The 15,780-nt window shown below is 36.2% G+C and overlaps 2 protein-coding genes across 19 annotated transcripts in view; one reads left to right on the forward strand and one right to left on the reverse strand.

The window, feature by feature from the left end:
- Positions 1 to 13,708, forward strand: part of Ccdc66 (coiled-coil domain containing 66) — a 29,974-nt gene extending 16,266 nt beyond the window's left edge. For 13 of the 15 annotated variants that reach the window (XM_020171822.2, XM_074043995.1, XM_074043996.1 and 10 more), the window contains 11 exons: positions 994 to 1,125; positions 1,562 to 1,812; positions 2,016 to 2,100; positions 3,178 to 3,339; positions 4,866 to 5,010; positions 6,107 to 6,247; positions 8,416 to 8,897; positions 9,762 to 9,802; positions 10,401 to 10,660; positions 10,852 to 10,979; positions 11,907 to 13,708. In XM_020171822.2, coding sequence (XP_020027411.2) covers positions 994 to 1,125; positions 1,562 to 1,812; positions 2,016 to 2,100; positions 3,178 to 3,339; positions 4,866 to 5,010; positions 6,107 to 6,247; positions 8,416 to 8,897; positions 9,762 to 9,802; positions 10,401 to 10,660; positions 10,852 to 10,979; positions 11,907 to 11,993 — 1,914 coding nt within the window. In that variant the 3' untranslated portion in view covers positions 11,994 to 13,708. The remainder of the gene's footprint in view (positions 1 to 993; positions 1,126 to 1,561; positions 1,813 to 2,015; positions 2,101 to 3,177; positions 3,340 to 4,865; positions 5,011 to 6,106; positions 6,248 to 8,415; positions 8,898 to 9,761; positions 9,803 to 10,400; positions 10,661 to 10,851; positions 10,980 to 11,906) is intronic. The other 2 variants (XM_074043992.1, XM_020171823.2) reach the window with 2 other exon arrangements.
- The window catches only part of Tasor (transcription activation suppressor), a 53,649-nt gene continuing 49,007 nt past the window's right edge, over positions 11,139 to 15,780 (reverse strand). For 2 of the 4 annotated variants that reach the window (XM_074043990.1, XM_074043989.1), the window contains exons 22-24: positions 15,127 to 15,305; positions 14,763 to 14,927; positions 11,139 to 13,858 (exon numbers count right to left, since the gene is read on the reverse strand). In XM_074043990.1, coding sequence (XP_073900091.1) covers positions 13,392 to 13,858; positions 14,763 to 14,927; positions 15,127 to 15,305 — 811 coding nt within the window. In that variant the 3' untranslated portion in view covers positions 11,139 to 13,391. Of the gene's footprint in view, positions 14,136 to 14,762; positions 14,928 to 15,126; positions 15,306 to 15,780 lie in introns of all 4 variants that reach the window. The other 2 variants (XM_074043991.1, XM_020171821.2) reach the window with 1 other exon arrangement.

Here is a 15,780-nt window from a genome sequence, read left to right on the forward strand (position 1 = left end):
AAATTTTAAGAAAAAGAAGACTCATACAAACATTTAAGTATGAAAGGACAACAAAAATCATGGTGATCTTCGGTTTCTCCTCTAGTTAATAGAGCAGTCATTATAAAAGTTCAATAGACACAGACCAAGACTAAATGATTTAATGCCTAGACGATCCCATCAGGTTTGCTACTCTCATTAATAAACTGAGTTTTCCCTTCTGCATTAATTGGAAGAATTCATTATGAAATACATCTGGGCATGGAAGGTTTTTGTTTTGTTTTAAGACAGGGTTTCTCTGTACAGCCCATACTCCTCTCAGAGCTTATTATCTTCCTTGCCTCAGCCTCCCAAATGGTGGGGTGATAGTTTTGCACCACACCCAACTTCAAAATATATTTTCTTAAGTGCAGCAAAAGATTTTGAATAGACATGACTCTAAAGGAGAGGATATATGGCAAACAAGCATGTGAAAAACTAGGATTTTGAACTACATACTAAACCTCTATAGGTCTTCTGGTTCCAGAGGGTTTTTAACTCATTTTTGAATTCAAAATAATTTTACTAATTTGTTGTTCATCTTGGAAGATCTATTATCTTGGATCCTTCGTCCCCATGTGAATGATATTTCTGCCTGCCAGGTAGACAAGGTGGGCTGGTGGATGGTGTCTAGAATAAGGAGGAGGCTGTCTCTCATCTTAGGAGTTATGAAATGACCAAGGCTGTTCTGGACCAGGCAGAGTCACCACTGAGTGTTCTTTCCCAAAGCTGCACTTTTATAGGCTGCTTAGAGAATTAAATGTTACCTTTCCTTACATTTAGATATTTTATTATAGTCCTCTATTAGTGTGTGCTTAAAATGGTCCTGAGGACCAGTCTAATTCTTTTTTTGACACTATTGCTCCTCCTAGTGATAAATGTCTTACTGGCATAAGTAATTTTGGCAGAATTTACAGCTATAAATAATCAGAAAAAGAGACTTGAACTTTAGATGGTCTGATGATTTCTATTTAGGAATCTGTACTGCTGGAACACTCTTTCAGTGCTGTAAAACAAGAGCAGCAGAACAAATGGATCGAAGAGTTGAAGAAACAAACAGAAAATGACCAACAAAGGAAAACAGGGGAAAAAATTATGTATTCAAAGGTAATGAATGAGGCTTTACAGCCATACTGGGGGAATAAATTTTTGTTGTTGTTGTTTTTGGTAGTACTGTGGATTTAACTCAGGTCTAGTGCTCTGCCACTTGATCCACACTCCCAGCTTCAAAGTCTTTTAATTACATAAATTTACAAGTATTCTGAAACTTCTTGACAAGCACGGAGTACTCCAGTTCCACATTGGCCATGTGAACATGTTGGCATTAAATGCATTTAGTGTGATTTTGCATAGCTTCTTTAAACTTCTTAGTAATTTCCCAATTCTTTGAGTTTTTCATTTTCCAAGCTAGGATTCAAAACAACATAATTTTGTTACACTTATTTTTGTTCTGTAGTGACTTTTAGAAATCATGTTTATCTTTTAGGATTTTGTGTGGGAATAATTGGAAAATTTCTTAGCAATTCTTATTTGTCACAAATAGAGTGAGGAGAATGACAGATGGGCAACGCATTTTGATTTATTAAAGAGTCGTCCTGGTTCTCAGTCTTGGCTGTCATCTCAGTTAACACAGAAACACCCAGAGTACTTCTGTGTCTCTCCTGACACTCAGAAGCTGGCTGATGTCAGCAATGCTTATACACTTACTCCTGGAAGCCAGGTTGAATCATCAGAGGAAGAGCATATAGCAAAACCTCTTAGCAATGTAGCTGTGGCAAACAGTCAGAAAACAAAGTAAGTTCATTCTTTAATTTTATTGATTTTTTAAGAAAGCATGTGTGTTGTAATAGAACTGTTAGTATGTGTAATTGTTTTCAAGTTTGGTGTTTTTGTTTGAAATAGAAATGATTAGTAGATGTATCTGAAGTAGAAATTACTTATTTTGTTGAACCTTCCTTTTGGGGGGTTTTGAATAGCTAATGCCTGTATCTTGCCAGCTTTCTCCGTTCTATGACTGCTCTCTTGGACCCAGCACAGATTGAGGAACGGGACAGACGGCGACAAAAACAGTTAGAACATCAGGTATAACATTGTAAAACATTCTTTTTTGCCTTAATTGGTGATAGTCATGGCCAACATAAACCTACATAAATAGAAATTAAAATTCTGGTATAAATTTACAGTACAGGTCCTGTTCAATCTTGTGACAGTCCAAACCCACTGCAGCTAGCATTATGCTAGCATTAAGTTTATGCTGAAAACCAGTGTCACGTACTACAGCTACCTGCCTTCCAAGAGTCTTTAACATATAAGTTGTATATATGGATTTGTATTGTTTTTAGGTTAGTGTTGGTTATTTTTTCATCAATTTATTTCCCCAGAGTTCTGTAGAGTCTGAACATTATTTCTTTGAAAGGGAACAATATAGGGAATTAAAGTAGAATTTTAAGAATCTAGCAGATAATATAAGAAGTTAAGATTAAAAATCCCAATTTTAGTCTGATAGGTAAGGGGACTTAATGTCTGAATAATTTTTTGTGGTGATTTTTTTCCCTGAAATCTGAACTTTTTTGTTTTGTTGTGTATGTGTGTTTATGTTGCCCACGCTGCTCTTGAGCTCCTGGGCTCAAGCCATCCTGCCACCTCAGCCTCCTGAGTGGCTGGGACTACAGTTAGTCACTAGGCAGGCACCACTGTGTTCAGTTGAATGATTCTTTAAACCCTTTGATACCTGAATAGTTTAGCATAGTTAATGTTACTCTTACTTGATTCAGTGAAAAATTCAGAGCATCTGCCACTTTCCATGCAGTGAGATTATTTCTTCAATTTTTTTGTTCTTGTGGTACTGGGGATTTGAATCCAAGGCCTTGTGTATGGTAGTTAAGCACTGTACCAGTGAGCTGCGTCTCCAGTTCCCTTCAGGTACCTGGTTTTTCTGTTCTTGTCACAGCCCATGTGGGGTTGAAGAAAAGGCATGTAGAGCTTGAATGGACAAATGAAAGATGAAATGCATTACAAGTTTGACATTTTAACTTTACTCACATGTGTAGTATGTACTGTGTACAATACTGTAATACTGATAAAATTTTATTCTCATCTCTAAAACAAAGGCTGCATGGATTATTTGTGACAGTGATTTATGTGGTTATTTATGACTAGAAAGCAATCACTGCTCAAGTAGAAGAGAAGCGCAGAAAAAAGCAACTGGAAGAAGAACAAAGAAGGAAGGAAGAACAAGAGGAGGACCAGCGCTTAGCACAAGAACGAGAACAGATGCAGAAACAGTATGAAGAAGACATACTTAAGCAAAAACAAAAGGAAGTAAGTATTTAACTGTTAACATATTAGAATAACAATGGGATTTTTTGTTGTTTTTTTTGCAGGGTCTTGAGCTTGCTAGGCAAGCACTCTACCACTTGAGTCAGGCCCCGAGCCCTTTTTACTTTAAAAGGCATTTTCCAAGCACTGGCTTTTGGGTTTTCACATTCCTTTTTAAATGTATCAGAATTCATACTGTACAGTGAGTTTTGCATCTGTTAGTCTGTGTGCTGCAGGGTCTTGTGTTTATGCTCCATGCCCTGGCTGGCCTGCACCACGATCCTCCTATTTATGCTTCCCTTGGAGTCAGGATGACAGGCGCACCACCATTCTTGGCTTTTACTGGTCGAGATGTAGGTGTTGGGAAATTTTTTGCTTGGACTGGCCTCATCGGCCTCTCATTTCCACCTGTCCAGTGGGTAACTAGGATTTATAGGTGCTAGCCACTGTACTCGGCTTAGTGTATGTATTTTTAGAGAAAAAATAAATTAGAAGTTGAACATCTGCATTTATTTTAAAATTGTGAAACTGTAGGAGACATTAAATTTTTTAACAAAAAAAAGGTATGGAAGTAAGAGAAGCTTGAGGTTTTATTTTCTCACGAAGTTCTCAAACATTCTGTTGTTTTGGTCTTTGTGCAAAGAGAGAAGAGGTCACGATGAATCATAGCACAAAGCTAAAGCTAAAAGCTAAAGCTTATCCATGTGCATAATTGTGGTCTAGATACTAGGGGTTTGTGTAATTAATTTCTAAGCAATGATTGTATTGATAATTCTAAGTATAAGAGAAATGATTGTCCTTTCTATCCATATCTACCTGTTAAGAGAAGCATTCTTTTGTAGTGATTGACTGGCATTGATGATACAGTCTGTAACTATAGTAGTAGTTTCATCTGAGCAAAGTAACAGCCTTTTTAAAAAAGTCAGTATCTGGTTCACTACAAAACCTCACCCTTCCACCATTCAGTGCTTCAGATATAGAATAGTGTCATGTGCCGTGTTTTGACAGAGAGATTATAGTGACATTCAGTTGCCAAAGATTAAAGGTGTAGAACATTTTCTTGCCTTTTCCCACTTTGGCACTCTTCACTCTAAAACTGGCTGGTGTGTGATCTGGGTTCCAATTTCATTGTGTTAAATTGGCTCAGGCAGCCACCCTTTTGTGATAACCATATGTACATGAGAAAATCAAAGTATCATTTGCTTACATGGCAAATAGCCAGAAATGCTGTGGTTTGAGTAATTTTTATTTATTTATTTTTTGGTGGTTCTGAAGTTTGAATTCAGGGTTTAGTAAACTTAAAATACGTAAAGAATTCTTTTGTGATTTAATACAATTGAAGAAAAACATGCTAGAGTGCAGGGTCCAGAAGGGCAGAAACTTTGCCCTCTTTGCTGTTTTGTCATTAGCATCTAGACTAGTGCCAGACTGTACACAGGAAAAGCTTAGAAAGTATTTACTGAGACTAGTCAAGTGTGTATATGCTTGATAATTGTATTTAATAACTCTGTTCTTGTCAATATTGATAGGAAACCATGACTCTCAAGACAAATGAGCTATTCCAGAAAATGCAGAGAGCACAGGAGTTGGCACAGAGACTGAAACAAGAACAGAGAATCCGAGAATTGGCTCAAAAGGGACATGACACTTCTAGATTGATTAAAAATCTCGGTGGTAGGTGATGAATCAGAATAACTTTTTTGAAGATAACTTTTTAAAGTTGCTTATTTTTAATACCTTTATTATACCTGACAAGTAAATACTTCTAAAGAAATTTTAGCTTTTCAGCTAACCTAACTTTGTTTTTGTTTTGCTGGTATTGGGATTTAAACTTAGAGCCTTCACTTGCTTGGCATATACCCTACCATTTGACCACACCCAGAGCCCTCAGCTAACCTAATTATAATAGGAATGTTTATTTTATTTAGGAAGTTGTTTTAAAAGTAGAAGTAAGAGATGATGGTGGGGGAGAGGGGTGTTTTGGTTTTTTTTTTTTTTTTTGACACTAGTAGGAGTACGGAGGTGGCAATGTAGGAGGGTGAATATGTTGCAAATAATGTGTACAAATGTATGTAAATGCAAAAATGATACCTGTTGAAACTTCCAGGAATCAGGGGAGGAGGGGATAAAGGAGAGCCAGTGGAAGGGGTGAATTGAAGTATGCTACATTTGATACATTGTAATAACCTTTGTAAATGCTACAGTATACCCCCACCCAGCACAATAAAGGAAAAAAATGAAAATTCTAAAAGAAATGGCTTTGTGGCTCATGTGCTTGCCTAGCAAGAATGAGGCCCTGAGTTCAAATGCAGTACTCCCCCGATCCTCCCTATAAAAATAGAAGTAATGCTACACTTTTCAGTATCTTTTGCCTATAAATGTTCTTATGTATTGCTCACAGCAATCCTGGCCCTAATAGAATAGGTACTTCTGTATACATTTTTACAAAGAAAGCACTTAGTGATCTCCCTAAATTCAGTAAGGGCTAAGAATGCAAACAACTTTGTGTTAAAAAAAAAAAAAAAAAGAAAAACACTTAGGCTAGCCTTTAGACATTTTTATTGCATTATTCATTCCGGTTAAGTAAAAGTCTTTTGTGTTGCTGCCATACATACATTTTTCATTTTCTTGGCAGTGCTAGGGATCAAACCCAGGGCCTTGCATGATAAGGAAGCACTTTCTACAACTGAGCTATATCCTAAGACCCCTATACATAATTTTTATTTATAATTCTTAAGTATTATTTTAACAATTTATTTCTCATTGCCAGTTGACACAATGCAAGTGGATTATAAGGCATGCACTAACATTCCTAACTCAAGATATGATGCTGATGAAATTGGTGTAAAAATGAATACATGTGTCAATTCTCCTATAGCCTCTCCTAAGAAGGATACTGGTGTACAAACAGGTATTCAGATATGTAGAAATTATGATTTAAAACTTACTTAAAATTACAAAGAATTAGCACTGAGTCCATTTCAAGTGTAAAGATTTGATATTTTTAAGAAAATAATTTATGTCTTGATTTTTAACTTTTTCTAACATCATATTGAATCACACAACACAATTTAGTGCTCCCCCTCCCCCTTTGTGGTGCTGGTGCCCAGGCTTGGCAAGCGCTTTATCACTGAACTACAGATCCAACCCGAAATTTACTCTTTTAGAGGCACAATTTGGTGTTTTCACCAAACCTAGTAACCAATTAGCAGTCACTCTATTTCCCTCTTCCAGTTCACTTTTGTTGGAATATTTGCCTTTTCTAGACATTTCATGTTGCTGGAATCGTACCGTATGTGGTCTTTTCTGTCTGGCTACTCTGACTCAGCATAATGCTTTAAGGTTCATCCTTGTAGCTGTATCAATACATTTTTCCTTTTTATTCCTGAGTAATGTTCTATTGAATGGACAGTTTCACATTCTGCGAAGTTCTTTAATAATTTGATGGACATTTGGGTTATTTCCCCTTTTTGGCTATTGTGAATAATGCTGCCATGTATAATGTTTTTGTGTGATGAGTCTGTTTTCAGTTGTTGGGAAAAAAATAGAATTGCTGAGTCATGTGACAAAATTAAGCATTTTGAGGAACTACCAAACTGTCCTCCAAAATATTTTTGTCCATCAAAATATAGGAGTGTTCTAATTTACATTTTCCTAGTGACATTGTTTCATGTGCAATAGCCATCTTTTTCATTATCATAGGTCTCTGCTTATTATGAATCCCTTCAGCCTTCCATCTGTTTTTTAAAAAAAAAAAATTGAGGCAGGTTTTGCTGTGTTGCTTGCGTGGGTTTCGGGTGATCCTCCTGCCTTATTAGCCTTCTCAGTAATTGGTACTACAGGTATGTACCACCACACCTGGGTTTTGTTTTTTCCCCCCAGGCAGTCATTTTACCTCTTCACTTTCAAAACACTAGTAAAGGGGACCTTCCTATTGGTACTTGTGGTCCTTGCCCCCAAAGACCACAAAAACCAATTTAGCTGACCACAGGGTAGGAATAGTTTTGTATGAGCCACTTGAGTTGGGTAGCCTCAAACCCAAAATGTCTTAAGGCAGTTCTCCTAACACTGCACTACTTCCTGACTTCAATACCAGATTAACCATATCATATGAAGTAGATGGTGATTATATGGCACCACTGAAATGCATACTTAAGAACTGTTAAAATGTGGCCGGTCATCAGTAGCTCACGCCTGCAATCCTAGCTGCTCAGGAGGCAGAGATGAGGAGGATGGAGGTTCAAAGCCAGCCTAGGCAAATAGTTTGGGCACAAATAAAGGCCTGGTGGAATGGCCCAAGTGTAGAGCTCCTACCTGCCTAGCAAGCATGAGGCCCTGAATTCAAGCTCCAGTAGTGCCAAAAAGTGGAGGTTTGGAGGAATTAATGTAAAATTTTGTACTTGCTGTAGAAAGTATTATAGTTCTTCAAAAAATTAAGAACAGGATGAAAAAGATTTAAACATAAGGTGTCAGATACTAGATAGCTTTATTCATAGCAGCATTATTTATAATAGTCAAAAAAGTAAAAGCGGCAGGGTATCAGCGGCTCATGCCTATAGTCCTAGCTATTGGGAGGCAGCACTCAGGAGGATCAAGGTTTCAAGGCCAGCCTGAGCAAAAAAAAGCAAGACCCTATTTCAAAAATATCCAAATAAAAGAGCCGGTGGAGTGGCTCAGCTAGCAAGTGTAAGACCGAGTTCAAACCTTTACCCTCGCCCCCCCCAAAAAGTAAAAGCAACCTAAGTGTCTATGCACAGATGAATGAACAAAAAAAAAAAATGTGTTATATATACTAAGAAAATTGACACATGGCAAAACATGGATGAACTTTGAGGACTTTGTGGCAAGTAATAAGCCAGTTACAAAACAGTATGACTCCCTTTACATGGGGCTAGTCTAGAAAAGTCAGTTTATGGAAATACAACATAGAATAGTTGTTGCCAGTGGGAGAAGGGGTGATTTGGCTGTTCTTTAATGGTTATAGAGGGTAACTAATAAAAATTAATATTGGAAGAATGATAAAGTGATAAACTATTATGTATTCTATGGTTTTAAAAAATTATTTGAAATTTTTTTTAGATAACGTCAATACAGGAATTTGCACCAATGTAGAATCACACTGTGGGTCAGTAATAGAAAGGGAAATTATAAATTGTTCATCTCCTGAGATTTCTTCAGAATTTAATGGACAGTTTACCACTAAAAATGACAAGGAAGAAGTCAGTCAGGATAGAGGAGCCAACTTGGAAAATGGAAATAGTTGGTGTAATAACCAGTTCATAAGAACAGAGATGCAAACAAAGCTCATGAAGAAATGTCCTAAAAGGCTTGACTGGAACATAAATAAGCCTCTCAAAAGGTATGTCCCAGCATCAGAAAAGTACCCTAAGGAGCTTCAAAAGCAGAGAGAAGAAAAAAAGGTAAGAAGGCAGATGGAACTGCTTCATTTGGTAGAGAGAAACAATCCTGAACACCTTTCTCAAAATAGAGGCACTTCACCAGAAATTCTTCATTCATCTCATCCAGAAGCTGAGTCAAAGATCAGGTGGCTTCCAGTCAAGGTAAAGCTCTTTTATCACATTTTAAAGAATCCATTGATGTTTCTAAATTGAAAACACAATTCCCTATGTGCATGTTTTTTTGTTTTGTTTTGTTTTTGTGGCGGGGCTTCAACTCAGGGCCTGCACTCCATCAGCCATTTTTTGTGGTATGTTTTTTCGAGATAGGGTCTCATGAAGTATTTGCCCCAGGCTGGCTTTGAACTGTGATCCTTCTGATTTCTGCCTCCTCAGTAGTTGTGCCCTGCTATAACCATGTTTTATGAATTGTCTATGAGTGGTTTTTTTAGCTACAACAGAAACACAAATGGTCCAAAAAGCTGAAAATTACCTGGTTATTTAATCACTTCTCTAGAAGAAAGAGTGCTATTCTTCATTCAAATTGGGCATGGTGTAATCCCAGCTCCTTGGAGACAGAATAGTGATTTAAGGCCAGTCTAAGGGAGACCTTATCTGAAAAGCAAGCCAGGTGTAGTGGTACATGCCCATATAATCCCAACTAAGGCCAGCTGGGGAAAAGTTTATGTTTGCAAAACTAAAAAAAGCAGTAGAGACATGGCTCAATCCCCAGCACCACAGGGGAAGGGAGACGACCTTTTTTTAGCCAGCTGTGGTCGTACATACCTGAAATCTCAGCATTTCGACCACAAGTTCGAGGCCATCCTGAGCTACATAGAAAAATCTTGTCTGACACTGTCCAATTTGGGAGATTAAGAATTTTTGGGTTGGTCTGATACTAAATGTCTCTTATTTCATTTATCTACTGTCTGGTATTCAGATTATTTTGGCAATTAACCGTTAAGTATCTGTGATGACATTTAGAAATGCTATATACTTACTCCTTTTTACATTTTCTATCTCTTTTAGGAAGAAGCAGCTCTGAAAATTCATTCATTCAGTAAGGAAAGGTATGTGGCTACTTAGTGCTTTCTGTGTGAGACTAAAGAGATACAAAAGTCTAGGTGTATATATCTAGGTACATAGATATATGAATGCACGAACAGGAGTATGGCTTCCAGATGCAAGGTAGAGATTAAGGGATAGCTATACTGGGTCTAAATACTTTTGATTTTCTAGGTGCATCAACACTGGAAAAGGCCTTGTACTTGGATTTAAGTGGTGGGGAGGAAAAGAAGTTAATCCCATGTTTTTGTGCATGAACCAGCTTAAAAGAGTTATCTGAGAATGAGCAAACTTAGTTCAGTTGATGAGGACATTAATTTACAGGACAGACTTAAATTAGCCCAGCCTAATGGTAATAGATCCTTAGGGTCTAGCAATTTAATTTTTCCCCTTATACTGAAATACATATATTTAGCTAGTACTAATAAAAACTCAAATTATACCCTAACAGACATCAGGTTACCATACTTGGTTGACATTGTTAAAGGTGTTACTGGTATATCTTGAATAAATTGAAATGTGATTAACAGTAGATGTGTTTAATCTAAAATATACAAGTTATTAAAGCTTCTCAGTTTGTTATTGTACTTTTTTAATAAATAGGTTACAATCATCACCAGTTCCAGCAGTAAAAAACAGAACCCAACAAACTCAAACTAACACATTATACTTACCCCTAAGAAAAAGTAGCTACGAAAGAGAGACTCTGATTGCAGAAGGTGGTCAAACAGAATTGTCATCTGGGATGTCTGAACCATCCCATTTTATTCCGTATGTTCGAACAAATGAGATCTATTACCTCGATCCAGATGCACCACTGTCTAGGCCTTCCACTCAGGACACTCAGTTCCAAAATCCTCATGGTAAGTAAACCACCTCTTCTATAAAAACGAGAAGTGGGTGTAAAGACCCCAACCCCTCAATTTACTTCAAAGTTAGTAATCTGAGGTGGAGAGAAGCTGGTGCTTTCCTAGGATATAAATTAATGAATCCTTAGAATACTACAGCAAATTATTACAAACATTTAACTTGTATAAATTTTATCTGGTTTCAGATTGTGACCAAGAACAAAGACAGCTGTTTGACTCTGCCCATGTCAGGGATCCACTTCTTAATCCTAATTTGGTGAAAAACAGGGATCGACAGCAGGCAATCCTTAAGGGACTTTCAGAACTACGACAGGTATGAGGTTTTGACAAATGAAGTGGGACTTGCCTTGGATTATTATGAATGTTCCTTGGCTGGACGTGCACACCTGTAATCCCAGCACTGGTGAGGCAGGAGAATCATAGGTATAAGAACCTGTCTCAAAGTTTTTTCCAGTATGAAATCATAAGACAGTTGAGTACTAAGAAAACTTTATTGAATAAAAAATATGTACACTTGAACATGAAAACATAGTAAAGCCCTAAAACTAACCACAAAATAACAATGACATTAAATGAACTTTTAACCATTGTGGATCCATGCTTTTAAAAAACTGTGTTGGCAGTTTAGAACAGAATATCCATGTCTGTTCCGGAGACACTATTTATGTGAAATATAACAGTATCAGACATTTTCTCCCAGAACAATTACAAGTTTGTATCAAAATCAGATAAACGTGTAATATTTATGATTTTGTTGAAATGTACGCATGGACTTTTTAGTTTTGCAGCTGGCTTTGATTCAGTTTGTGTTTGGGAAAATTTGGTTCATGTATTACTTAACCTGTCCCTTAGCGCTAGAAAATCATCCCTATTCTGGCCCCTAATACAAGGATACTATGGAAGTGTCCTTTAAATGCTACCTCTGGTTACACATAGCTTGAGAGTTATGCAATTCAGCCTTGGTAATTTACAAAAGTTTCGAGGGTAGAAGGACTATGATGTTAAGGGAGACTTCTTCGATGTCTTTTAAGAGCACTTGGGAGAGGAGTTCATCTTAGCCCCAGATATTTAATAAAAGTTATTCCTGTTTTTATGCTAAATTTTAAGAACTGCATAATGTCCACAGAAAACTTCAAGAATTATTGATAATTTTGATCAAAGCTGAAATTAATACATAAATAAGCTAGAAATAACTTCCAAGTTGGCTGTACATCTTACTAAAGTATCAATGTGATTTCAGGGCCTTCTCCAGAAGCAAAAGGAGTTGGAAACTAATCTGATGCCTTTAGCTGCAAATCAAGAAGAGAATTTTAGTTCTTCATTTTAAATGTAGAAAGTGTCTTCCACATGATTAAAAAGTGATCATTCAACTGTGTTTTTTTAAATACCCTAGACTTATTTTTCAAATGCTAATTTAAAACTTGTACATAATGTAGTAAAATGTTGTCTTTTAAAACTACAATAAAAGACTTGCATAAAAGCTTGAGTAGTAAAAAAAAAAATTTTGTTACATTAAGTCCTGTAAAAACTCTACTTACCTGACTTAAGTGTTTGTTCATACATACTACTCATGCATTTTGTTGTGTAAAGAACATTACACTTTTACTGAACTTCAGATTACTTTTCAAAACATGAGAGTTAGCATTACTAATTGCAGGCAGTAAGTACATTAAAGGCTTGAAATCTATCTCCTCCCTATATTTTATCTGTATAGCACTAAGGTGCTTAATAAATGATAATTAACTCTAATTTAGGGCCATCTCAAAAATACACATCCATTTTGTGTAAGACTAACAATTTAAAGCCCACTTTGGGCAAAAAGTTTGTAAACAGAAAAAGTTGGGTGTGATGGCGCAATGCTGGTCTTCCCAAGCATAAAAAGGAGAGCAGTCTGTCTAGGTGAGCCAGGCAAAATATAAAAAGGGCTGAAGGCCTGGCTCAAGTGGTAAGAGTAATGATAGAGTAATCAAAGCCCTGAGTTGAAACCCCAGTACCAATCAAAAAAAAAAAAAAAAAGTGCTCCCAATTGTGCAATGTCTTTCTTTGATAAACAAGTCCTGTTTTTTTAAAAAAATTATAATTATCAAATACCTCAAAAACTTCAATGAGGCAAATTTTTACATGGCTCAATCTGAAGATTAAAAAATCATGCTGCTTGATGCTAAGTCTTATGTATGTATGTTTATTACCTAGGATGAAACTGCATTGTTTGTTTGTTAGATACATCTTGAAGTGCTGAGCCAAAATCCTATAAATATTAGTATCACTAGCTTATACCTGTGTAAAAACACTATACAAAAGCTTTAATGAAAATAAATAGTTGACAATTTGTTTCAGCAAAAGTAGTTTTTATCATTTGACAGGAAGAAAAGTAAAGCCATTGTAATTTACCATCCTTCTATTAACATCTAATTTTACATATAAAACAGACTTCAATTTGAAGCCCAAGTACAAGTAACAAATGTAAAACTTAAAAGTGCCAACATGAGATAATTCAAGTACAATATATGTTAAAAATATATATATATTTATTTCAATTTTCAGATGCTTCAAATGTTACAGGCCATCATGATTTAAATAAGAGGAAAAAACATTTTAGAAAGGATAAGAAACCTTTAGAGAATGAAATATAAATTGTTAATTCACTTTTAAGAAACAGAAACAAAAGTCCACAATAGCCTTATAAAAAGAAGTTACTGTAATAATGATCATTTTTTCCCTTAACTTAATGGAGATTTCTATCAAAGCTTTTTGTAAGCAGACAGAAATTTTCTTTTTCTTGAGACTGACTTGATGAAAGGGCATATGGTGTCCCCAAAAATGTCTGGTGAGTGAGAACATTAAAATGACTAAACTGATGGGACATATTTAATTGATTTTGGTAAACCTGAAAGTTGCTATATGAATCTTGTTCTGAATTGCTGTCCTCTCCTTCAGAGCATACTATATCAATAGGAGCTCTGTCTTCACAATCAATTTGGTAAGTCTTATCTTCTAATAAACTTTTTTGCACGTCAAGAGACGATTGCAATTCAATTTGAATATTCTTTTTTTGATCTGTTCCACTTGATCCTTTGGTCTGTTTCGCCAATATTTCTGAATGAAAATTGCTGAATACTTCTATATGTGAGATTTCATCCCCTGAATCCAGAGACATATCCTCTTCATCCTTTTCATCGTTTTCTAAAAGAGCTACATTTAAAAAACAAAAAGTCCTCCTCTATTGAAATACACAATTTGTTTAAGTTTTAAAATTATACACTACTCACACAATATAACGCGTCAGGATCTGCAAGTCCACAATCCCTTAAAGCTTGGTCTTCTGCCACAAGTTCACTTAGTCACAACACTCACACTAGGTGTGAATGTCCAGATAATCCGATGCTAAAAGCTTCTGCGAAATGTGTTCACGTTTAATGTTGGGAAATCCCAACTCCCAGCTCCAAAGGGGTTAATGTCAAAACAGCATCTAAAGTTATACGGTAATTCAGTATTTCACAAGACAAATAAAAAATAAAAATTTTGACATGTAGCTTCACTGGATCACTAAACTAGTTAGCTCTAGCATCTATCTGATCATCTCTGCTTTTCACCAAAAACAGTATTTAAGTACAGCTTTCATTTACATAGTCTGGAACCAGAGCAGAGGCCATCTCACAGGAGACTGAGGCTATGATATCCCTACTATCTTGTAATTAAATTGCTTCTGGCATCTGAGGAGATTTAGTAGCCCAATGCTAAATCCCCATATCTGGCTTCCTACTTTTGTTAATAAAACCCCTTTGCTGACAACAGCAGTCAATAAAGCTTACATACCTTCAGAGACAAAATGCATATTCCAGAGTATGCACAGCCCACAGTAAAGACAGAAATGCATATAGCCTTATAGTAACTAACAACCTGTATTGACTACCGTATAATAAATCAGCAGATCTTCTACATGCTAAGTCCTAGAATGGTAAATGCCTCAAAAACACTAACACTAAGACTGTTTACACTGAAGAGGATGGTTTCAAAATAAGCATTTCACTATTTGCTTAGCAAACAAAACCACTCCTTCTGCCTTAAAGAAAAATGAAAACTACTGAAAAGTTACCTGACTGTGACTCAAGATTCTCATTAGCACCAAGCACTGGAACGTTTTCTTCTGTGATTAAGTTGTGATAGCCCACAAGATTTTTAAAGTTTTGCATAAAGTCTTCAGCACTTGCAACTACTATTCCATTATCTGTATAACTGGAAAGTATCTTGATACTCTTCTCTAAAAAGAAAAAAAAAAAAAAACTTCAAGTATAAAGCACTTGTAAGTATATATGGACAAATGATGGTGCCCGCCCTCAACAAGACCCTTTACTTCACGTGTTCAGAATTATCTCAACACCCATTCCAACTGCTCAAAATTCTTTCATCCACATTCCTATCTATATTCATGGTAGAAAACTTAAGTGTACTCGCTTTACCTGTTAAAAAGACTATGTGTCGTTGTTGTATGTTCTGAGCCTGAAGTCTGATAAGGCAATCCAACTCTGGAGCATTTCGAGTTTGTGAATCACAATTGTGGTATGACAAAATTTCAACCAGATGTCTCTTCTGGTAGACATTCAAAAGTGTCAACAGACTTAGAGCTTTAGTATTCAATCTGTGAAATTAAACAGAGTTTGCTTTAGATTAAAACCCTAACTTCTACATTGAGGAAGCTAATGACAACAGCACTGTGCTTATTACTTCACAGCCTAATGTAAGGATGCTTCGTAGAAGAAAGGGATAACAGTAATTATGTAATCCCCAAGTAAACCCTGGTGGGTAGGGGGCAGCAAGGGTGGCCCTAGTATATGGCCAGAGGACCTTAGGTTAATATCTCGGCCAGTCTAATAAATTATTTTTTATCTTTATTAATTTTGAACTTTAGTGAAGAACACAAAAGTATGAATCTTCATAAAACAGTATGTAGCTCTAACCCAAGGCAAAGGCAACAACCGATTGAAGGTTAGTTAGGAAGGAAAGTCCTACTATTGAGTTTCAGCTTTGAGTCTCTATAATGTTACGTTTTACAAAGTCAAGAGTTGCCCTATATGCCAGGTGCCAGTGGCTCATTCCTGGCATCCTAGATACTT

Source organism: Castor canadensis, chromosome 10 (genome assembly GCF_047511655.1).
Source record: "Castor canadensis chromosome 10, mCasCan1.hap1v2, whole genome shotgun sequence".
In the NCBI taxonomy this organism is placed as follows: Eukaryota; Metazoa; Chordata; class Mammalia; order Rodentia; family Castoridae; genus Castor; species Castor canadensis.